The 25335-nt window shown below is 41.8% G+C and overlaps 1 protein-coding gene across 41 annotated transcripts in view; it reads left to right on the top strand.

Annotated features, from left to right (window-relative positions):
* Positions 1–23311, top strand: part of CADPS (calcium dependent secretion activator) — a 503292-nt gene extending 479981 nt beyond the window's left edge. For 34 of the 41 annotated variants that reach the window (XM_021069140.1, XM_021069144.1, XM_021069145.1 and 31 more), the window contains 2 exons: positions 18745–18849; positions 22091–23047. In XM_021069140.1, coding sequence (XP_020924799.1) covers positions 18745–18849; positions 22091–22270 — 285 coding nt within the window. In that variant the 3' untranslated portion in view covers positions 22271–23047. Of the gene's footprint in view, positions 1–18744; positions 18850–22090 lie in introns of all 41 variants that reach the window. The other 7 variants (XM_021069150.1, XM_021069159.1, XM_021069148.1 and 4 more) reach the window with 2 other exon arrangements.

Here is a 25335-nt window from a genome sequence, read left to right as displayed (position 1 = left end):
GCAAATCTTGACACAGTGGTATAATTCAACAACAATGCCTAAGATTTTCCTATGAGGCACTTTGGACTCTTAACTTATCCACATAGCTACATTTTCAATGGCACTATGAGGTTTCACAGATCAGCAGTGCTTTACAGAAGGGGAAAAGTAATCCAGCATTACAGAATAACATGGTCATACAATCCATGCATAATACAAATGTGGTTGCAATGAAGTCATTACGTGGTTATTATCCAATAATGCCTAAGGTGTGAACGATGTGAAAATTTGTGATTGGGTTTCACCAAAGTCCTTCCTTGACTGAATCCTGGCTAAAGCTTATGTGACAAGGCAATGAAAGAGAAAGGAAGGAAGGAGGAGGGAGGGAAGGAAGAAAAGGAGGGAGGGAGGGGAAGAGAGGAGGGGGAAAAGGGAAGAGGGAATGGGAGGGAGGAATTGTTTTTTAACTCTCAAAGCTTTAAAGAGCTTACCAGATAGATGTCAGCTGTCAGCCAGCCCTTGAACATAGCAAAATCCCTTGGCCACTGAAAAGTTGTCTCTATGCTTTGTTTCTAAAGAGTTTGTTTATTCAAAGTATGTCTACTTTGGGTTTCCTAAATTTCCTAAATGAGTGGGGGCTGCTGGGGTAGAAGCTGAGGTCAGCATTATACACTGTTTACTGAAGCTCACTTCCACCTGTGGTTTCTGGACACCACCTACTAGTGGTGGGGCACGGAAGTATGTGGATGTGGACGTGCTAGAATTCTTTTAAAGACTCCCCCCGCTTGGCTCACAGAGAATTAGAGACACAGAGGCCTGCTTGCCTGTGTTGATGTACTTTAGAAATAAATTTGGGCGTACATTTTAAAGAATCACTAACGGCAAGATGCATAAAGACATGCTATTTTGTGTTTAGCGTAGTCTTTGTAAGTTTGGCCAAGCAAAGGAGTTTATCAAAAGAAATATATAAATAATGCAGCCTGCTTTACAAAGGAAAAGAGAATAAAATTTATCCAAGACATTTTTGACCTAATACTATTTTCTGCCCTCAGCTTTTCTTTTTATAACTTGAGCCATGCAGCCTAAGAGTCCAGCACAAACAATATTGTGCTCAAAAAAAAACACATCCAGGGCATCCTTCCACCCCTAGGAAAGAACTCCACATCAAGTCATCAGTCTCCCATACAATATTATTAGTAAATCTAACGTGATCATAGCCAAATCCTTGGCTTGGGCATAATCCCCCACCCTGTTCCTTTTGGGGGGGAAGGGGGTAGCATTGGGAGGGGCAGGGGAACCAAGCCAATCAAAGTTAAAATAAAGTCTCTTTCTAGCAAGACTACTGTCTATAACATGTTGTTCCTTATAGAAAGTGGGATATGGTGGCATTTGCTTGATTAACTTGCTCGACAAAAGTGACAGCTGCTGTGGGTGCCTGCGGATAAGCTGCACGGCGCAGTTCCGCCTTTGTACATCTGTCAGCAAAAAGGGAAGAATAAAGAGTGAAAAGAGACAAATTGGTCCCAAAAGACACTCCATTCAACTTAGGAGGTTTGCCCCATTCAGGCACTCGCTGTGCGCCTCAAGTACTGAGAGCTTATTCAATTTCATTCACTCTTTCGAATGAACCCACAAGTGTTTAATTTCTTATTCTGTCGCCTCAAAAAAAGGAAGGGAGGGTGGAGAAGGGGGAGGGAGCCTTGTGGACGGAAAGCATTAATGGCAAGGCAGGGGGATCCAGCCTGCACATATTAACTCATGGCTAATTTACAGTTTAACTCTATGTGCTCAGATCCTGGACCCATCTGAATGCTTCAATGGGGGACCTAATGCAGCCTTCTTCTCTCCTAGCTGGTGGATCCAAAACCATCTGGAGATGTTGAGAGCACCCAGGAGGGTCAAATGTATGTCTTGTGTATGGATGGTGGTCTGGGGGTTTATGCCCTTTCCAGAAATAGGGTGGTGGGCTCCCCCAGGATAAGGTCTGGCTTAGTGATCTGGCAAATGTGAGGGTGGTTTTTTTCCCTCCTAGAAAGATTAAAAAAAAAAAATTAGAGTCATGCTCAGTGACAAGTGGTAAGAGGGGAATGTTGTTTCCAGAGATTAAAAATAAAGCAAGAGGAAAGGGCGCCATTGGGAAGCAGAACCCAGCTGTACATGGTGAAAACACATGTTAACTTTTTAAAAAGCAGCACTTTGTCTTTCTTTTCTTCATCTCTGAGCACCAGGCATCAAAATTTTTCTGTTCTCCTTTATAGGGGCAGTCACCACACACCCCTAAATGTTTCCTCCTAGGAGTTTAAGTCTTGACTGGTCCACCTGCTATCTTTTCTCCCACCTTCATGCCACCACCTTCTCTTTGAAAGCCAGGGCTCTTAAACCAGCACCTGAGTGTTATCCCATTGACTGCTCTCAGGAAACTTAATGTCATCTCTGGCTCCTAAGAAGATGGTATTTTCCTTATGAGAAATCATCCTCCATAGAACGCGGTTGACTAAGTTGACATGGATATAATTTTTACACTGCTTAGAGGACTTTGGAAAAGGGTTCTGTACATATACGTGTATACACACACACACACACACACACACGCATGTGTGTGTGTGTGTGTGTGTGTGTGTGTGTGTGTGTGTTAGTTGTTGGCTTTTGTTGTGTTGGAATCCTGGGGACTCTGGACTGTGCCTCCTCGATGGTATATTAGTAGCCTGTCATCTTATACTTGGAAACTTTCTGTGTGGTTGGACCCATAGCATCCCATTTACCTGAATGTTTTCCATGGCATAACATAGAAATTATGTGAATGTACAGATCATGGGTTTTTTTCATTATTATTGAGAGTTGGGATTAAAACAACCTTAGCCCAGAAAAACAACGCCCTAAAGTCACTGTGAATTTTCCTGCATAAGAACTTCAGCCTCAACTCACAAAACTCTCATGAGTCATGACTAGAGAAAGTTTAATATGTGCAAATGATGAAATTAGCACTAATGTGATTAACCAACCCCGTTTTCAAAAGACAAAGTTGGCACTCCGCTGTATCTTTCTGTTCCGTACAAGAGTTACAATCCTTATTTTAGAGTATGATTTCTATAATCATTTCTATATGGTATGCAAATTTCTTATTCAGCTGCTTACGTCAATCTGCTTGCGAGTTAATGCTGTTAACTCTCGATGCACTTCCCGTACCTAAGAAGCAATCAGGCAATGGGCGGATGCTGTTTGTGAATAATCTGATTTCAGTTCCAAGGATGCATCTCCCTCCTGCCTCTGAAGTCCTTGTATGCATAGCAGAGAATAGTTTTCAGATAAATTATTCACACTTCTCACATGGATAATAGGTGGTAGGATGTGCCACCAAAACTAGAATTTCATTTTTGACATAATGGAGCTCTAAGTGACTGAAATGACTTGAAAAGTGTGAATTCGGATTGTAACTATACATTTTCTCAAAACAGTAGGTTCCTTTGAGAGGACGAAGGCTAAAGGCATGGGGGTCCATTTTCTCAATGCACAGGGAGGCCCAGGACTAAATCCCCAACGTATCCAGAGAAAAATAGGCCCCAGAAAAAGGTATTGTTAACCATGGTGAGTTTGTTAATATCCAAACTGCACACCTGCCCTAGGCAGCCCAGGTGGCAGACAGGGCCTGGTTAGATGCTGATTGAGGATTAATCACATTGGGCTCATTATTTATATCTCTTGGACAAAGAAATAGTCTAAGAAAATCCAGGTACCTAAGAGAGCTTTTCCCTTTTCCCTTAAATGTCAGTTTTCCAGGTCTGCTTGCCGAAAGCTCGGTATCATCTTCTGACATTTGCTAAAAAAACAAAACCTTGTCTAGTTAACAAGAGTCCCAAACACAAGTATGTCCTGATTTGTTGTGATAGGTCCTGCTGGTCAGCCAGGGGGTATTTGAACAGCTGGTATTGGGCCCATGTTCCATCTTTCATTCAGAGCTTGACCACTAGTTACATTTTTATTCAATTACTGAGGCGTCCAGCAGTTTTAGAAGCCATGTTGTGTACAAGCAAGCACAGATCTAATTTTGATACCTAAATTGGATTCTTTCTTTCGGGACAGCAGGGCTTTGAGGCTAATCAAAAGAGACAGAGGGGAAAGTTATATTTCACTATTTGGGTACCTTTAGTTCAAAGGTGGAAGGATTTTTCAGAGAGTCATGCCTCGGTCCTCATTTAACTGGATATTAAATAGGGCATGGAGTTCTAGAAAAATACATGGTTAGGGAGCCTGTGGGCTTCCAGATCTCTGGAGGACAGGAAAAATAGAATGAACATTACAAGCCAATTTATTACATATGGCTTATTACATTTCCTTGTCTCTCTTCTTCATGGAGAATGAATTCATATAAATATGATATGCTATAGAAATGTAGAGTGGGATTTTAAAAGTAACTATTTCTTGAGGGTTTTAGGAGAACTAAATGAGTTTAATCCATATAAACCCTTTAGAATTGTGCCTGCCAAGAAAAAAGGGCTCACTGTTTATTTTTTTTACCATTGCTGTTGTTCAGTATTATTATTGATGTTACTATAGAATTTCTTTCCAATGTGGGTTCAATAGAACATAAGGACCCTGAAAGAGATTACTAAGTGGCTCATGGAAAGTGGTTCTTGAGTCACATTCATTTGGAAAATATAAAAAAAAAAAATGGAAAATATAAAGCAAAGTTCACAGGGTTTCTCTGTGGTGGGACTTGTCAGGATGTTTAACATATAAATGTAACCCTTGGACTCTGAATAGCCAATAGTATTAAGACAGAGTACACAGTATGCATATATGCATTCACAGATACATTCACAGGCCAGGGGGAAATGCAAAATTGGAAAAGTTTAGGCAATATCACTTATAATTCTTTTGAAAAACACAATTAAATCCCTCTGCATAGTTGTTTTGTCCTATCTGCCTTTAACCCCACTGATATGATAAAATAGCCAGTGTTCCCCAGTCAGAGGCTCCCATTTTCCTCCTCCCAAACTTGGGAGACAGAGAGAGCTAAAGGCCCAAGTGGGGCACACGACTATCCATGCAGCTGGGAGGCCGCTCGTCTTTGATGCACACATGGTCTTTTCTTGTTACCAGGCATTGTTCTGTGTCTTCATCATGTTTTTGAAGGCGTCCCACAGCCTCCAGTCCATAAACTTCAGAAACACCTTGGATTCAAAAGGTGAAAAAGCCTCTACTCCAGACTGCAAAGCAAGTTCTGATCCTGGACAAAGAGAGGAGTAGCCTCCCTCTGGAGCTTTCCAGTCCAAGTATATGTTGCTGTTTAAATCAATAAAAAGACACAAACTCTTTGGATTGGTTCAGCTGGGCTGGGAGCCTTGAGATAAGAGGTCACTGGTGTGAGTTACTATGGTAATTGAGTAGTATCAGCAATAGTTTTGCTCTCATGAGCATTAAAGCACATAATAATAGGCAAACAACAGTGGTTAAAGCAAGCAGGTAGGATTACTATGTTCTTTTGTCAGAAGTATATAATGTCTTGTAGTCAGTTTTAAAGACTTCTCAACCCTCAATTCCACCCCACCGTCACCTGCTGAGTAATTTTGTATGCTTAATCTCCTGCCCTCTCCTCCAAGATCTCTGCTAATTTGAGGCAAATGGGTATTTCTGACATTAAATAGGGCAGCAAGGAAGCTCTGACCTAGAAAACCCGAGTTCTGAAGGACCGAGAAAAATATTCTTTCACCGATTTTGTTCAGACTCTTTTGAATGACCGGGCGGGGGGGGGGGGGGGGAAGCAGAGAAAAAAAATAGCTTTCAGTGCAACGGGAGGTTGCAGCCACCCAAGGAAGGGTTTTTGCAGAACAAGAAAAAAAGAAAAAAGAAAAGAAAAGAAAAGAAAGAAAGAAAAAGGAAAGAAAGAGAAACTTGCCGAGCACCCCCACTCCCAACTTCCCCCATAAAACTTGTCACTTCGCATTGCCATCCGCTACCCCAACAATAATCACTCGGTGCCTATTGCTAATTGCAAGCACAGCTGAGGCCCAGCGGGGGGCCCTTGCACAGTCTCAGGCCTTTATACGAGGCTCAATCTGTTGTATGGCACTTGTTCACACACAAAAAAACTACCAGCAAAGGCAGAAAGAGGCAGAGTCACAGGTTTCTTGTAATCCCTCCGCCTCCCCGCTGACAGCCCAGCCCTAGAAGCATTCCTGGTTTTGTCCTCCGCTTTACAAAATCTGAAGTGACCTTAAGCTACGAGCATGTCAGCTTTTGAATGTTGAGTTGCCGGCTTCTTCAGGTGCATTAAGGAGCAGGGGGGGCTACATCTGGCTTCTGCGTGTCTGTTTGCAGCACCCCTGGGGCGAGCTGTGGCTTCCTGTAACATGTAAAATATGAGTGTGAACTCAGGGTTCATGGCAAGGAACAGGAGGTCATGCCTCCATTCAGTTCTAAGTAAAGAAACTGGGAGTTTGCAGATGTTTTTCTGTATGTGTAATGACACCACCCCCCTCCCCAGCCACCGAGCAACCGAGCGCCGTTTTTTGATAAAATGTGCCACAATCAGTGTGCTACTTGCAGATTTATTCATATCAATTTTTGCAATTTATATATTCAGAGACAAGATTGCTATTTCGGCAACTTTATGTTGGATGTCGTACGTTTGCGTCTAGAGAAAGAGGGAAAGATGTATGGGGCGGGGAGGGTGGGCAGAGAAAGAAAAGAAATTAAGTCTGTTCCTCGGGCCACCAGCTGGGGTGTTGTCAAGGAGACAAAGCGTCCAACGGGAGGGTCTGTGTCCCCCTTTTGCCCAGCGGTCACTTCCTGCCCGGACTTGGAGGTGGGAAATCTGTAGCTTCTGGCCCAGAAGAAGGCCAGTTAGCTTGGCTACTGTGCAGACTGGGATTGGGGGTTTGGGGGTGAAAGTCCCCTCAGTAGATGAGGCCCAGGCCCCTGGAAGAAAGGCTTTCCCATCCTCCTTCTCGGTCAAGGACAGGCCCAAGAAGATCTTTGGCATGGGCCTCTGTGTGGGCCTGGCAGGGAGCACCCAGCCCTTCCTGTCCACCTTGCCACCCTCTAAGACCAGAAGGAAATTAAGCCTCCTGTGAACTTCCCGCTTGCAGAAATTTCTCTTTCCAGCCCAAAGCCTCCTACTGTATTTTCAGCAAAGGAAGACATTGGTGGAGCAAACACAGAGATTAATCCTCCTTAGCCTGGGGAATAAATGCCCCTCAGTGGGGCAGTGTTAATTGCCGAGCTTGGTGCAAAGATCATTTTGAGGCATTTAACAAATACATGATTTTTATTAGTATAACTGTTCCATGTAGGAGTTATTTCTCAGCAAAGGGCAAAAGCTTTGCCTGCCTCGCATTATTAGCCTAATTCTACTTAATTGTTTCCTAAAATAAGGGCTTCCTGAACACACATTCCAAACCTTAATAAGTCTGTCGCAGGGGGAATGATTCTAGATGGGGGAGCAGCTGCCCTTGTGGGCAAAGGGAACTGGGGTCTCGGGGCTGAGTGCCGCTTCATCAAATCTGCTCCTGGAACATCAGGGGGGCCGGGGATGCGGATGGGGGAGTCTCCATGAAAACATATGAGGTGACGTGTCACGAAGTGGGAAAAAAAGGCATCCTTTTTTGTTGTCTGACCCAGTCCTCTAGGAGGATTCTCAGTTCTCATCTCTGGGCTTCATTTAATTCGATTTCACAGATTTAGAAATGTTGGCCCCGTGGCATGTTTTAAATAAACCCAATAAGTGACTGAGCAAATGCTACCAGATATGTTCTTTGTTCTTCACAGCCGCAGAACTCGGCCTGGAGAAATTGTCTCAGTCCTGGGATTAAAGGAAATGCCCGTGTTCCTCGTGCACATAATTGTTTGGCTTTTTGTGAAACATGGTTGGGTGTTCCAGATTAGAATATGTGCACGGCTGCCTACCTGTACTTTCTAAAGCAAAGTTTATTTTCTGCATGGGTGGCATTTTTTCACTTCTTTCTTTTTGGTTTAATTGTGATAAAAACATGCATAACATAAAACTGATCAGGTTAACCATTTCAAAGGGTACAGTTCAGTAGTGTTAAGTGTATTCACACGGTTGTGCAACCAATCTCTAGAACTCTTTTCATCTTGCAATACTGAAATTCTATATCCATTAAACAATAACTCGCCATTCCTGCCCCACCCAACCCCCCGGCCCCAGCCTCTGGCAACCACCATTCTTTGTTCTATGAATGTAGCTATTCTTGACATGTTATATGAGGGGAATCATACAGTATTTGTCTTTTTTCCCTAGTTCATTAGCAAAATATCCTCAAGGTTCCTCCATGTTATAGCTTGTGACAGGATTTCCTTCCTTTTTAAGGCTGAATAATGCTCCATCATGTATACATACCACCTTTTGTTTATGCATTTATCTGTCACCAGATACCTGAGTTGCTTCTACCTGTTGGCTATTGCAAATAATACTGCTATAAACAGGGGGTATGCCAATATCTCTTCCCCATCCTGCTTTCAGTTTCTCTGCCTCTGTACTCACAAGTGGAATTGCTGGAGCTCCATCTTTTTGTAATAGCACTTACTCAGGATCTGAAATGGTGGAGAGTGGCATTTGGTGTAAGTTGAGATAGCATTCACAGTTCAAAACGCACTTTAGTGCCTCTGCTTTCCTGTCTTATACCTGTCTGTCTTTAGGTAAATAGCTATGAGTTGATCTGGGACTTAGTCTTCTCATTCAGAGATGGTAAACTTTCCAGTAATATCTTAGGAGAATTAGGAAAGCAAGCCTTTTGAATACTCTCACATCTCCTGGCAGGTGACCATCCACCATATTGAGACATAGAGTTGGGCAGGATACAAGGGGATTTGTGACTTGTTGGGTTTCATACAGTCTGCTTGATTCAGAAGTGACAAACTCGTTTCCGGTGTGGCTTTGGGTAGCTTGGATAGCTTACTGAGATTGTCAACAAGTTCATCAAGCCATTAAAACACACACACACACACACACACACACACACACGTGTCTTACAGACAGAGTCCCCGGTATAGCTTGCATAAGCTAAGCTTTAAATTAAACTCTGCTGCTTGATTTGCTTTCGGAAAGGATCCTTCAGGACTCTTACTTCCCTTGTATCTTCTCCCAGGCAATTAATAGTGACAGGACTGACTGGTTAGAAGGCTGTAATGCATTAAGTCAGGACTCCAGGTACAGATCCATCATTTTGATTGTCCATTTGAAATGTCGATGCTAAACACACTTGTTGGATATTTCCCACATTTCAGATTTAGAGTATTGAAATTTGGTTTTGAGCAGATAACTGCTTATTTTAATAAAAGAATATTAAGGTATCACCTAGGGCCTTTCTAAGGAGGTTAAAATAAAATTGCTCCCAAATGTTCAATTCTGCACATGTTCCTAAAGAAGCAAAGTGTTTCAGCAGTAGCAATTTAAATCAAAGCTTTAAAAAAAATGATTATTTCATTCGCACTATCTCTTCCTTAGGAGAAGAAGGTAAAGCAAACAAGTAGCTGGGTGCTCTTGGAACTAGGTTGTAGATAAGGGCGGTCTCTGGAAGCCTGGTTTCAGCAAGTTGCCTCTGACTTCCCATCCATCTGGGACTCTCAGGGGGATGCTATCCAGAGCTTGGAACCCTGAAAAGCCGCAACACTAAGACAGCTTCAGAAAGACTTCAATGAAATGGTTTTTTAGATATTCGGAGAAGTACAGATGTTTAACACAAACCACCCTCAACTAAAAAGGATACTTGGGAAAACCTAGGTGGTCATTCGGATTATCTATAACCTCTGATTTGGGGGTCCAGTTATTTTTGGTGCCTTTGCTTTTAGCTGGGCTTCCTGAAGCTGTGACTGGGAAATACCCTTTTTTAGGAGCAATTACACTGGCAAATCAAATTCTGAATTATAGTAACACTCAATTAAGGCACGAGGTTCCATCTTTCAACTACATACCCATTTTTTTCAAGTACTCGGATGATATGCCCTTTTAGAAAATGTGGGTTCAGCCCTTGGGGAGCTCTACAAATTCTGAAACTTGGGTCCTATCTTCAGTACTTCTCCACTTGGCACAGATGTCTTAAACATGCCAAGGTTTCTTTGTCAAACCCTCTCTGAATCTGGATTAGAACACCAAATACAACTGGATCCCTGGCGATCCTTAGCCCTTAGAAACCCTTGAGGCTGTGGAATTGTGGCCCAGGCCAGTGAAGCTATGGGGACTCTGGTAGAAGGATAGAGAAACCTGGATAAGGGTTTTCACATGCTCTTAAATTACCCAAACTGTAAGGAAGAAATATGCATTGAAAGCTTCAAATATAAAAGATTTCATTACAGTATTTCAATATAGCAATTGAAATAGGTTGTGAGGGTTTTTCCTCCCTCACTAATAATAACCCACTTTTGTTACAAGAAGCAAAATGAAGAACTTAGTCACATGGGTGTGGTCAAAGTATTATCTTCCCCATTGACTCCTTGCCAATACACAGAATGTGCTTTCTTCATTAGACACTTCAGGCAAGGTGCTCAGGCAATTTCTCTGATGTGTTGCATTGGCGAATTGGTACTTTCCAAAGAAAAGATAACAATCCTCCAGCTTTCACTGTGTTTCTTCAATCTGAAATAACAGGTTGGTTACCAAGAGGTTGCAAATTACCTGTCTGCTCAGACCTTTTTAGAAGAACGGATGCTGCTCAGGAGGCTTTGCACACCCCTGAATAGCTTGCACCTAGGGAGATACTGTTTCTTATTCTGGAAGCTGTGTTGGATAGTGTAGCTAAGATAATAACAGCTAACGCTTAGTGTGTGCCCGGCGCTATTGTAAATAGGACACACATATTAACTCATTTAATCCCAACAATAACCCTAAGCGGTTTGTATAATCATCCACATTTAGCAGATGAGAAAACTGAGACACTGGGAGGTTAAGGGATTTGTCAAGATTCAAACATCGGACAGGCTTGACTCAGGTCCATTCTCTTAGCTTCTAGGGGTTGTACTGCCTCTCAGCCTTATGCTCCATCCAGGCTCATCTTCTGCTCGCTGCTGGATGACACCTTGACTCTCTGAGCCTCAGTTTACTCATCTGTGAAGTGAGACTATAGATGGTAATAAAGACTCAACTCTTAAGACTTCAGCCATGAACTGCCCAGGCATTTTGTGCTTTGCCTGCCTGGCATATATATAGTGTGGACATGCCAGTTTCAAAGGAAATGTGTATTTGGAAATGAGCTCAGATCCTTGTGAATTTCTTGCTTAGGATATATTAGATTGAAACACAATTTTTAATCAAAGAAGGTATGTAAATATATGTGTTTGTGTATGGTGTGGTTATTGGTCCTTGGGCCAAATACCACTAATTTCTAAAAGAGCTCATTTTCACCATATTGGGCCAAATATTACCTTTCATGGAACAGCATGTCTTGCTCTGAATACGTATGTGTGTGTGTGTGTGTGTGTGTGTTTTGCTAAAAGTGATGCATACATGTTATACTCCAATAAAATGTTTCTTTAAAGAAAAAGCAACACAGGAAGAACTGGGTTTTTCACTAAATTATTTTCGTTGGGTTTGTGACTCTGCCTAAAATATTGTCTCTCTCTTTTTTTTTTTTTTTTTTTTTTTTTTTTGGTCTTTTTGCCTTTTCTAGGGCAGCTCCCTCAGCATATGGAGGTTCCCAGGCTAGGGGTCGAATCGGAGCTGTAGCTGCCAGCCTACACCAGAGCCACAGCAACGCGGGATCTGAGCCATGTCTGCAACCTATGCAACAGCTCACGGCAACACTGGATCCTTAACCCACTGAACAAGGCCAGGGACCAAACCCGCAACCTCATGGTTCCTAGTTGGATTCGTTAACCACTGCACCACGATGGGAACTCCCTAAAATGTTGTTTCTTAAAGCACTTTCTGATGACGTCTTCTTTAATTTAACATGAAACTGAATTTCCCTAAGACTCTGTCTTCCTCTCCCTCTTCACAGAAAAATTTAAAGCTTATGATGGATCATTTTTCAGAACTGAAATTTTGATCACTGTCATAATTTTGTATATCCAAAACTCTGTTAGGAAAATTCAAGCTGTTGTGACGAAGGCAATTTTCCTGGTTGAATTTCTCATTGAAAACACAAACTGCCCAGTAGCAATTGCTGAGTTACCAACCTAAGAGAAAGTAAGAAGAGGTTAGCTAAGGTACAGGGAGAGGAATTAAAAATACATTGATGCTAGCTAAGAAATGGCATCCTTCCTTCCCATCCAACCTTTTCAAATCATTTCCCTTAAGAGTCAGCAATGACTGTTTCTCATCCATTAGTTCTTTAAGGCTGTTGCGTGGTTTTCCATGGGAAAACCCCTGACTCCCCACACTCTGCTTAGCAACTTTCTAAACTCATAAAAAGTAGAATCTTTTCAACACCAGGCCAAGTTTAAGCTCTGAAGGAGACAAATTCCACAGCATTGTCCTCCCCACACACTTCTCCTTTGAGAAGTTGAGTTGAATGACTGATGAAAAGGCACCTAGAAAGTAGTTGTTTCTATATAAGCAAGCCATTACTTTTTTTAAATGATTGAGCTGAATGTGAAAACTCATACAGATGTAATGGAAAATAAACAACTTGAAGCCTGTCGCCCCATTTACTTGCTGTGGGACCACAGGCTGCTTATTGAACCTACCTATGCCCCTTTTTCTCATCTCCAAAATAGGGCTGTTAATAGTATTGACAGTCTTAAGAGTTCAACTCAATGATGAAATTAAATAATGCTTGTATATTATAAGGACTCAGGGTTCAATGAGTAGGTAGTGATTTTTATTAATTCTGCACGTGCATGTGTATGTGTGTATTAGGAATCCTGTACAAAATAGTACTTTGTTAAAAATGGTAGAATGGTATATACTAATGGCGGGGGTTGCATGAGTTAAGCAGGTACATTACCCTTGTAATTACTGAGTATAGAAACACTTCGAGTAGTTCTATTTCCTTTTCAGCCTCTATTCCTTCTTTCCGTTGCCACTCACTCCTTATGTAGCTGGCTCTGAAAACAAATGAATCACTAACATTGTGAGGACATTGAATTAACATCAAGATAGGGGTGGGAGGGTCAAGAAGTTAGACTCATTGAGGTGGCCTTTGGGAGAGGCACAAAGGCAGTAGCAATCACTGTAATATCACTCCATTCTGCTGACGAGGGATTACCCAAAGCCAAGTGAAAGTCCATTTTTCATGAACCTATATTGTCCAGTGAAGTGTGAATTATTCATCCTCTCTCCCAATCCTGCAGCGCTTCCAGAGGATCAAGTTCCTGAGGGAACAGTGAACCCAAGGACAGGGACTAGGGAGAGGTGAATGAATCACTTCTCTGTTGCAGAATTTAAGGAGGAACCCAAAAATAGAATAATCAAGATCAATATTTTAATATGTTTTTAAAAACCAAAATGAACTCAGAAAATCCATGATGAGCAAAATATTTTAAAAGGCAGCATCCGAGCCTGCACTTGTAACATAACTGCCTCACTGACCTCACCCTACACCTGGCTGTAGTGAACCCCCACATTATAGAAGAGACACACTACGTATAAGAATTTCAGCAAAAAAAAAAAAAAAAAAAAAAAAGAGTTCCATTGTAGCTCAGCAGGAACAAACCAACTAGGATCCATGAGGATGCAGATTTGATCCCTGGCCTCACTCAGTGGGTTAAAGATCTGGTGTTGCGGTGAGCTTCGGTGTAGGCTGAGGACATGGCTTGGATCCCACGTTGCTGTGGCTCTGGCCTAGGCCAGCAGCTGTAGCTCTGATTTGACCCCTAGCCTGGGAACCTCCATATGCCATGGATATGGCCCTAAAAAACAAAAAGAAAAGAAAAGAAAAGAAAGGGAAGGATTTCTCTGCACGAAGTGGGTGTATTTGCCGCACAGAATGTGTGACCTGGGTATATCTGCATGTGAGTTTCTATTAGAAACAGATTGAGAAAATCGTTCTGTATTATACATTGAAAGGATACCTGTGTTACATGTCTGAGAGCAATAGTAACAAGAGTGGCTAAATTTTATTGAGTGCTTACTATGTGACAGTCCCTCTGCTAGGCTCTTTACATAATTATCTCCTTTCACAATAATCCTATAAAGTAAGAACTGGTCTTAACCCTAGAGGAGACTAAGGGTCAGAGAGTTAAGTAGCCTGCTTGAGTTTATCCAGCTAATAAGTAGCCAATCCACACAAGGTTTGAAAAATCACTATTTTGTTTGAATCCTTTCAATCTAATATTTAAATCTAGGTCAGTGTAGTTTTAAAATGTGTATAATGGGAATTCCCATCATGGCTCAGTGGTTGACAAGCTGGACTGCTGTCCATGAAGATGTGGGTTCTATCCCTGGCCTCTCTCAGTGGGTTGGGGATCCGGCGTTGCTGTGAGCTGTGGTGTAGGTCACAGACGCAGCTCGGATCTAGTGTTGCTGTGGCTCTGGCATAGGCCGGTGGCTACAGCTCTAATTCAACCCCTAGCCTGGGAACTTCCATGTGCCCCAGGTGTGGCCCTAAAAAGACAATAAAATAAGGTAAAATGTGTATAATGCACCCAGAATGGTTTTGTAGGTCTGGGTGGTGATCTCACCCAAAATAACTTTCCAGTGGAATTCCTTTCCTAAGAACTAGTCTTGTGTCCTGTAAGACGTGTGCATATGATTCCAGAGATATTCCAGTAAGAATTTTTCTGTCACTGTGTGTCTTTCTATGGTTATTTGCTGTGGCTTTCTTCCTTGTTCTGTGATATTTCCTAGGTTGAGGAAGAGAGAGAAAAAAAGAGGTGAGAGATGATGGTAATGGTGATGATGATGAAGATGTTAGTGGTGATTGGGGGGGGGCAGAGAGATGGTGGCTGCCAACCTTTATTGAGGCCTTACTATGTGCCAAGTACAAAATACACATTGCACTGTAATGTGAGCTTCATTAGCATCCCTTCATTTCATCATCAAAAAGCCTGTGAGAGGCTGATTCTTCCCCATTTTCTGATCAGGAAACTGAGTCTCTGAGAATATAAGTAACCCAGGTAAAAGACAGGTAAGGCCTGTGCTCTTCAGGCCTATGTTGTAGAAAGAAAGAAAGAAGAATTAAATAGAAAATTATTAGATAAGCCTTCTAGCTTCTCTTAAGCAGAGCTTTCAGATCTGGTTGCAGCTACTCAAGAAGTTCCCAACTTTCCAAGCACCCTATTATCCCGCAGGCCATAGCTGTGATGGGCGTCCTTTTGGTTTCCAACCCTAAAACCGTCACAGAATTATCCCTAGATAACATTCTTTAGAAGTGCCAGGGTCCTGGGGATATTACCTCTCTGGGGCTGTTTTAGAATTAAAGTAACCTCATGTAAGAAGTCTCATATTAATATGCTTGAATTGAGGGAAAGCAGCAAAGGGGTTGTGGTTATAAGTAAATACTTAGTACATGTGTTGTCAGCTCACAGTTTTGATTTCTAAGGGTTGGAGTGCATTTCACTAAAATTTTAGTGCCCAGGTGTCAGGATATCTCTGGAAAAGGCATATCTGAACCAAAGACAAAAAAAGTGGGGGAGAACTTACAACGTTTTATTAATTTCCTCTTTTGAAGAATCATAACAAATCTGCTATATTAGCATCCATCTCAAATAAAGCAACCCTGATTAATAAGCACTGTGAACTGCATGAGGAAAAGAAGGAACAGCCCTTGACACCCAGTAATATGCTGATAAAATGTTTTAACAACCGGCTTTCTGGGAAGGAGAATGCCCTGGTTTGTGGCGTTTGCCAGTTTCCACAGGGTAAAAACTCCCACTGAGGCCCATTTCCAGCTATCAGTGTGATATCCCTGAATGCAGAGTTGGGAAGAGATTACACAAGAGCAATTCTCACGCCCTGCACACTGTTCCCCCCCACCCCTGCTGCTAGGGAGGAGTAATTAGATAATCGGCTCTTCCCCTCCAGTGCCTAATACTGGGCAACTAGCTGTGTGACCCTGGGCAAGTCACTTCACCTCTCTGGGTCTTAGTTTCCTCCTCTACAGAGGATATTATGGAAGATCCCTTTCACCTCTAAGATTTTCAAGTTCTAGAAGGCAGTGACTCTTGCTTTCTTCGACATCCAAGTGCCTTTAAGCGCCTTTCTGGAAAACCAAGTTAGCGCTGTGCTTCATCCAAAAGTGCCTCCAATTTCATCTACTTGAGCATAAGGTTTGGAAAGGAGTTGACTTACTCCCTTTTGCCTCTTTCGATGTGTAGCCAATGGGGCATCATACATTTTTTACACCTCTTTTGCTAGATGTGAGATCCAGGAGGAGAAGCATGGATGTTCCAGGGCTTTCTTGTTCTCCTGGGGTGGGAATCTGTGAGTGTGATGCACTGATCCATCGCTGCATGCATTTCCTACTTCCCTACCCTTTCAGCAGCAGAGTAAGTGTATTGACAGTATTCTCCCTTTTCCTTTCTCCTTTTTACTATCCACAAGCCCTCTTATAAGAACAGGAATTACTTATATAAAATGGGGAGATAGGGGGGCTCGTTATTTTTTTATCCCCTGAAAGGTGGCATGTCTCTCAGCAAAGAGAAAAAGGCATGTTGCACAAGACTTGCTGGCAGTGATAGAAGCCAGCACCGGTTTGCTTGTTGTCACAGCCAAAGCAAAATGCCACCTCTGCCTAGAAGCCAGAGTGTCACATTCTTCTTTTGTGTCCCTGCCGTGCACCCACGGTGGGGCCACGGTGTTGTCGGGCTGGCTAGGAGGTCACCCAGATTCCTCTGAAGGTCATTTTCCAACCCCAGGAGGTGGGGGTCGGGGGCAAGGGGTGTTGCTCATTATTCTCAGAATAGATTATCTGAGCCCCTAGACTGCATGTCAGATGAAGCCAGTAAATGTGGGAGTCGAGGCCTAGGGTAAACACAGGAGAGCCCCCAGTTGCTGAGAGTAAGGTAGGGCTACAGAAACACCCATGACCCAGTCATATTCTGTCCCCAGCCCCTTGCTTCACAAACCCAGATGCAGTGGCAGCTAAAGCTCCAGAACCCCAAGGCACGAGGTGCCAAAAACACCCCCAAATCATCACATTCCCCCCACCAAAGAAAAAGTTTCAGTAAAATGTTCTCTCTCCTAGAGGGGAAAACTTGGCCCTGCCTGAAGCACCTTGACCAGGGCAAAGCCCCTCCTTACCCTACGGGGAGGGAACTGCAGATCTCAAGAAAAAAGTCCCCATCCCTCACCCCGCCTGCTCCCTGGGGGAGGGACAGAAGGTTCCCAAAACTGACAGTTTCGCCTCCATGATCTTTAAAAGAGCAGAAGTTGGCTGTGAGGCTGCAGTGCTGCCTTGATTGGGGTGGTGTGGTCTCTGTTTGCGGCTGGGCTCCAAGAAGAGCCACAATTGGCTCTGAGGAGGAAGGAGCCTAGAGACGAAAGATTGCAAAGAGGGCTTCTGAACGCCATGGCTGAGACTGTGTCGTTTCTTGCAAGGTGAAACTTGGCAGTTCTACCTTGCAAGTAAAAAAAACCCAAATTAATTTTTTTTTTTAAAGAAATTAAGTCAGAAACAAGGCTTCGGAAAAACTGTGAGTGTTAGGCATAAACTGATTTTGGATGATCTTTAGGTGAGAAAGGGTGGAGTTACCATCAGAAACATGTTTTTATTTATGCTTTTCAAATCTCCACTGGTGTGCGTGTGCGTGTATGCGTGTGTATGTGTGCGCGCGTGCGCGCATGTGTGTGTGCTGGTTAGCAGGAGAGTATGCAATGTTTCAATTCTCTAACCACTTTGGTTTTTATATCTTTTCTGTGCACAGTTCATATACACGCCCTATAAATAAATATATAGGTCCATCCACACCTTTTCATTTTATTTGTAAATTGTTTGGTATAAGCGGCAATGCGTAATGAAACCTGGTGAAGTTTAAAAGATTAGATTTTTTTTTTTCGTACTGACACTTCATAACACTGTTCATATGTCTCCGAGTGAGATTTATGAATATATGAGCAGTACTGCAAAATTATACCGCACCAGAGACTCCCTGCACCACAGGGGTGGCAGTCTAAAGTGACACAGCTTCAAGCATTTTTCACAGACAAGAAGCAAAATTTAACCCCCTTAAGGGGAAGTATGATTTCAACAGCTTGAAATGAGCTCATTTGTAGATGGTTTTTTTTTCTCTCATCTTCCATAATTTTTTGGTGTTAAGATTAAAACAGATTGCATAGCCAACGTAAGGCCACATAAGCTGCCCAGAGTGTAATTTGGCCCTTAAAGAGAAACCCTTCTTCATTGTCTTTATCCAAATGCCAAAGGGTAAATGAAGGTAAACTTTGCTCAAAATTCCTAAGGCTCCGAGCCTGATGCCCAGAATTGTCTTAAACAGACAGGCTCTGGATTTGTCACAAGGTGAGTAGCAAGTGGCATCAGTTGTTTCAGTGGAGAAAGAAACCCATATCTTTCTGGGCGCCTGAGAGTCAGTAGCATGAGGAAATACACAGTGACTTAAATCTCAACTGAGTAAAATGAACCAAAGAAAAGAATCAGAAGAGCAAAAGCTGGTCTTTGTGAATTATTATATAAGAGGTGTGTGTTGTGGAAGAGTTCTGTTCTAAAGTCCAAGCTGATCTCTTTTCGGCTGATCTGGTACCTTGTGATTTTGTGTCAGTTACTGTTCCTGATCTCTGTGCTTTCAAATTCTCTTTAACCATTCTGTTTTCCTCTTGGAACAGATCAGGGGGCTCATACATGGCCTGTTCCCTCTCTGCTTTTTCAATGTTCCATGATGTGTTGGCTGGAGAACTTTTGTCTCTTTTTTCAGCAATGGTACAACAGCTCCATGAATGTGATCTGCACCTGGTTGACGGACCGGATGGACTTACAGCTTCACATTTATCAATTGAAAACACTAATTAGGATGGTAAAGGTAAAAGAAAACATCATGATTCTCCTTTGAAAACAGCTCACAGAAATCCATTTCATTGGCAAGCTGCAGAACTTCCTTATCACAAAGAATATTAGTTTACATATAAAACAAGATGATTCTATAAACAGTATCTCAGGCAGGAAAAACTGATGAAATCACTTTGGGATGCATGGTTAATTTATTACTCAGACATCCAAGGCAAATTTAATAAAAAGGAACTGGGTATCTTACCCAGACTGGAAAAATGCTTTATGCATTGGCCACACAAAAATCTTGCAGGGGCCATCCTGCCCATTGCATCACATTTTCAAAAGCTGGCTTTTGGGTACCACTATGGTAATCACATCAATTTCTAATTTCATTTATGGTTTAATTAAATGCAAACTTGCCAAAATTAATTTAATAGAAATATTTACCTCCAGCTATTTCTAAATATGTCCTGTGATCATTATCAGGATGCAAATCAATATTGTTCTTGTAGTTAATTGAAGTAGTTTCTCTTACAATGTGTGTATACAATCTAATGTAAAGGTTCATGAAGGTGAGGTAACATACCCTGAATGTAGCTTTTTCCCCCTGTTCTTATGTGTGTGTGCCTTGGACTAATGATAATTATTTCAGCGTGAAATCTCAGTGGTTTACATGAAATAATAAGATCACAGAAGGGGGTAAATACGGTTTTGATCATTTCAGTTTCCATTTGATGCTTCACCGTGGAGGGTTTTAAAACATTCGTATGCAAAAATCTCAAAGTACAGAGTCTCTTTTAAAATATTTTAACAGTAAAACACAGCTGATTTTCTATTTCTTAACAGTTTGCCAAAAGTCCCCCTGCCCCCACTCACCCCACCACCACCGCCCCCATTTCTTAGTCTCTTTCGGATTAGCACCATTGCATTGAAGTTGCCCCTCAACCCCAGTGCTGACTTAAAACCAATTACTGTTCCGTTGAGTGTAATTAAGGAGAATTATTATCATATGCATTTGATCTCACAAAGAGTTCTCCCAGGGAAGGTTACAGACAGCAGTATACTGCAGCTCTTAAAAAAGAAATGTATGCACTCAACCTAATTTTCATATTTTAAATTTTTATTCCCTTAAGGCAAGCTTACTAACCATTGCCTGGCCACTCAAATTCCACTTTCTGGATATAAATACTCTTTAGGGGATTTTTCTCTGTTTGACCCTTATTGGGTAGACTTGAAAAGAAGACATTAATTTTATTATTTTAAAATATCTTCCCATTACTGATAACTGATATTTCCAGATTTTTGTTGTGACAATAGGAATTAGCAATATATTATTAAGAAAAAAATTATATCTGAGAGGAGGTATATTCTTAGCCCTCTGCCAAAATCAACACAGACATGAACCACAGGGAAAGGACACAGAAATGACACGGCCAAAGGAACTCATTCACTTTGGCCCAAAATGGGCCCAGCTGAACTAGAACCACAACACAGAGGGATAAAGCAGAATTCGCCACCTCTTCACTAAGTACATTACCTAGAGGCCTCCTTCTCCAAGGCAAACTTCCAGTGATAACAGGCTTTCTTTCCTGCCTCTCCATCCACTCTGTTTATTCATCCATTCATTTATCATCCAGCAAGCATTTTACCCATCCATCCAACACTGGACAAATATTAGGTGAGCCCCTACTTATATATCACAAGATGGAGTATTTTTTTAAAAAAATGACTCTATGATCCCTGCCCTTAGACATTCAGAGTCTACTTGAGAAACATACTGCTCTGGATTTGAATAGAGAAGAGAATATTCAAGAGATTTCTATCTTTCTTTTTTCCCATCATATTCTGCCAATCAATGCTAAGTGATTGAAAAGTCCAGAAAAATAAAAAAAAAAATCATCTGGCTATCTTGTCTACACCACACCTAGTGTTTACTCAGCCTCTTCCTCTCCCCCCTCCGGGTGAAGACCCAGCTCCTGTAGCTACTTAGGAGAGCCTTGCAGCTCAGTCCTTAGTTAAGATGACCTTTTAATCTAGTGTCGAAAACAGATTACTTTTAAGAGAGAAAGAAAGTGCCACAGATAGTCACACTGGGACAAAGACATAAACTGCACAGGGACCATGTGGTCATCCTATCCATGATCTTTTATTACTGGACTTCACTGAGCTGAACCACATTCTCTAGTTAACTCTGCAGTCATGACCGCCTGTGACCTTCAAGAGTGGGTGCCATTGTGACTGACACTAGGACTGCATCAGATGGACTACCAAAAACCGAAATCACGATGCAAGTGGTGTTGAAGTGTGTTAGTGTTCCTTCTCTTGCCCCTTTAGCAAGTTTCCCCTATCAGGAGGGGAAACAAACAGCAGAATCAGTAGCTGAAATGATATGCAGTGTGATGAGAAGAGTTGTAGTTAGAGAGAGACCTTTTTCAACAAAACGCTTTGTGAAGTAGACAACAGCCAGATGCTTCTGGTCATGTTCAGTTAACGCTAAGGGATTCCTAGAAAAACAGTCCCTGGGATACCTAAGGAAATCCAAGGGAAATCGCCTGAAGGAACAAAGAAAGAACTTGTGGTACAGTAACACCAAACCATTGTTCTTGAAAAAGAGCCAAATTTCTCGCCTGAGACCATGAAGTTGTGAACAGAATAGATACACTTCTTTCCCAAGGAGACGAGAGATGAGTCACATGCCTGCAACATATTGATGAGGCATTAGCGCCCCATCTTCCCCGTAATTGTTGCTGCCTGTAATAAGTTTCATATACCAACATGCATATGTCTGCCTTGTGAAGGAGACAGAGGGATATGCAGTTACAAGCCTCAAAATTACTAAAGACCAGACTGCAACAGAAATCACAAAATACCATAATCACTTGATCCATTATTTATGTGTTGTAGCCCCTCATACTGTCTATCAAACAATATCATGCTAACCTAAGAGAAAGAACCAGACCCAAAAAAAAAAAAAGAATCAAAACAATTATGGAACAGTTCCCTTTACAGAACTGAATAAATACAAGCTTATGTTCTTTGCTTTGTCTCATCTAATACAGTTTATCCTGTCACAATTTCTCATTTTCTGTCATTCAACAAATCTCAGTTTTCAGTACAAGTGAAATCTGAACATGGTGGCTTTTCACGTGACAGTGCATGAAGTGTGACACTTAGCTCTGGTCAATGTTCTTCACCCCAGCCTTGCTTTGTTACCTCTCCCTCCCTTCATGGCAATGAGATCTCCCTCATCACTGCATCTTTTCCCTCCGTAGAAAACCTATAGAGATTTCCGATTGCAAGGGGTCCTGGACTCAACCTTAAACAGCAAGACCTACGAAACTATCCGGAACCGTCTCACTGTGGAGGAGGCCACCGCCTCTGTGAGCGAGGGTGGGGGCCTGCAGGGGATCAGCATGAAGGACAGTGATGAGGAAGACGAAGAGGATGATTAGAACACTCGGGCCTGGAGTCCACTAGGACAGAGTCTTGTAATCAATGCATGTCCTTAGTCCATTAGTTAACCCATTAGGGAACTTTCTGTCAACTCCCATGCCCATGAGAAGTGTACCAATACAGTTGCCATTTTAGCTATGTGGTACCAAGATTAGCAAACAACCTTTAACTCCACGATTTCCTGAATCCATGTCTATATGTTTACAAGCAATATGGAGCACCATTCTTTAAATACCATTTATGGAGAATACATAGCTCTATTGCTAGGTGTATCCCTGTTATCAGCAGAATTCAATGATGCTTCATTAATGTGCTGTGTGTGCATTGACGGTAAATGGAAGTGAGGGCGAGTACACCGAGTACTTTCTTTGTTTCCCGTATGTGGATGCCAGTTATTTAAATGAGTATAACAAAGTAATTTAACTAAGACACATAGATCTACTTTGTTTTTCGGAAAACAAAAGGCAAGGCTCCAACAGCCAACTTTTGGTTCTTTCTGTTCTCCTAAAACTGCAAAATGAACCCCTGATGTCGTTGTTAGCCCCATCCTTTCACTTATCCAGATAGTTACCCAAAAAAGGATGGCTACATACCAGTGGTTCGATCTTCCTAATTGCCATGGCAAGGGTGATCCTATATAACATCCAGCACAGTTCAGAGCGACTGTCTTCTATCAAAGTTTATCCTATTAAATCTTACATTTGCTTTTATGTTTCGATAACTGTGTATGTAAAAAAAAAAAAAAAAAAGACCTTAATATTTAAATTATGACCCTAGACTATAAATGTGTTTATAATAAGATATGGATCTTTCTTTCAGTAGATTGTAGCCATAATTTAAATTATTTTGTTCCACACTGTTTTTTATATCTGTCATGTACATTGCATTTTGATCTGTAACTGCATGACCCTGGGGTCCTCTGCAGAGCCCTTTCTTTCTGTGTAAAGTAGTGGATCCATCTTGCTTTTGCCTTATATAAAGCCTACAGTTATGAAAGTGTGGAAAACTGTGGCTTCTCAATAAATAACTATTGAAATGTCCCAAGAACACTTTTGAGTCTTTTTTCCGTCTCCTTTGAAAGCCAGAACTGAAACACACAAAGCAGGAAGACATGGGAAAGAGAAGAGGAGAAGAAACGTTCAGAGATTGTTCTCAAAACTGCTGGAGTGGATAGTTTTCAAATGCTTGTCTCCACAAGAGACAGCCTAAAATTCCATTAATTCAGACTCCGCTAATTCAGAATCTGTGGGCATTTGGACATGTTGGGCAGATTACACTTGCATTATAGGATAAATAAGGGTTTGCTAAGCAAGAGAGTAGTGTAAACGAGAGAAATGTTTCTCCTGTATGAAGAGAAGGCCAACAAACTGTTTTTAAGCACCACTTTAACAGCAGTGTTTGCATTCAAACAAAGCGTGTGCCAATTATATAGGATTCTTATATATTTGTTAGAGCATTTTACAAGCTTCTCTAAGATATGGAGTACTCTTCTCACTCCCCAGTCCTTGTCAGCCATATAAGCAGCTAAGTTAAAAAGAAATCGAATATTTTGGTAGCCTTACCTGTTTTATTGTGTCTACTGCTAAATCAAGCTGACCTTTCCTTGGGGCTGACTCAGGTTCTAGAGAGATGACCACTTTTTCTCTAGGACCAGGCAGAATGTTCACTAGTGGATCTCGACAGACCAAGCCCTCTAAATAGCACATCTCACTCTCTTTAATCCTTGAGGTCTGCAGGTGCAAATCACCACTACTCCTTGCCCTTAGTACTTAGAATAACTCCCATCCAGTACTCCCTGCCGTTAGTACTCAGAATAACTCCCATTTATTTAGCAACTATTTTATGCCAGGCCTTCTGCATGTATTACCACATTCAGATCTCACAACAATCGTAAGAGGTGAGGACTAGTATGATCCTCATTATAGACAAGGAAATTGAGATCAGAAAGCTTAAGGGAACTTACCCAGTGGTTACACAACTCCATGCAGAAACGTTAATCTAGAGAGACTAGTAGAGAACTGTTCAGGCAAATGATGAGGCTATAGCATCAGGTGTGAAAAGTCTTTGCTCCCCAACAGCACAGAGTTAAGTCAGTGTGGCAAAGCTAGACTTTCGCAGGATGTAGTTGTACTAATGATATTTTTAGCTGCCAAAACTAAAGCATGTTTCTCGCAACAATTACAAACAACTCAAGAATGCACAAGAGAGCGTGTCTGCCCAGCGTCTAGGAGCTGGAAAAAGAAAGAAACTGCTCAGGAGCCTGGAGGTAAGTGAGTGAGGAAGCCAACTAATCAAAATGCATAAAAAGAAGCAATTTACAAAAGGCCCTAAACCAAGGCTGTTAAAAAAAAAAAAAAAAAAGGAGAATTCACTACAGCCTAGCACCAAGGGTCCTTCCTGTTGAATATCATCCACCAGTGTGGCACCCCTGGAGCAAGGGCTGTGGAGGAGGAAATGGCATCAGAGGAGCTCTGCAAGCTGAAGTCTCAGGTCATCCTTGGCATAAACTGCAAACTGAGATGGAGACAGTTTGGGGACCTTGAGCTTTCTTTTTTATTCCTTTGGAATTCCTTTTATTCCTTTGAGAAATCTGAAGTTTTTGTCTTTTTTTCCATCTTTTGAAATGAAAATACGATATGCATACAAAAGAGTGCACGAATCCTAAGTATACAGCTCAGTGATTTGTGAGAGTGAGCACACTCTTTGAACCACCACCAGGTCAAGCAATAGAACAAAACAAACACCCCCAGATAGACCAGTGCTGTGCCCCTTTACAGTTTCTCTCTGCTTCTTAGGGGTAACCACTATACAAAGGTAACCTCTATCCTGGTTTCTCATTGCATTGGCTAAATTGAAACACTCATGCAGGTAAACTCACAGCACATATTCTTTTTATGTCTGGCTTCTTCTTGCTTTATATTACACTGTTGTTGTAGCTGTGGTTCATTTCTTCCCAGTGCTCTGTAGTATGCCAATGTATGACTAGACTACCATTTATTTATCCATGTTAACATCTTGTTTTCAGTTTGGGGCTCTTATAAATCATACTGCCATGAATTTTTTG

The sequence above is a fragment of the Sus scrofa genome, chromosome 13, assembly GCF_000003025.6.
Source record: "Sus scrofa isolate TJ Tabasco breed Duroc chromosome 13, Sscrofa11.1, whole genome shotgun sequence".
Taxonomy (NCBI): Eukaryota; Metazoa; Chordata; class Mammalia; order Artiodactyla; family Suidae; genus Sus; species Sus scrofa.
This window is presented reverse-complemented; position numbering and strand designations above follow the sequence as displayed.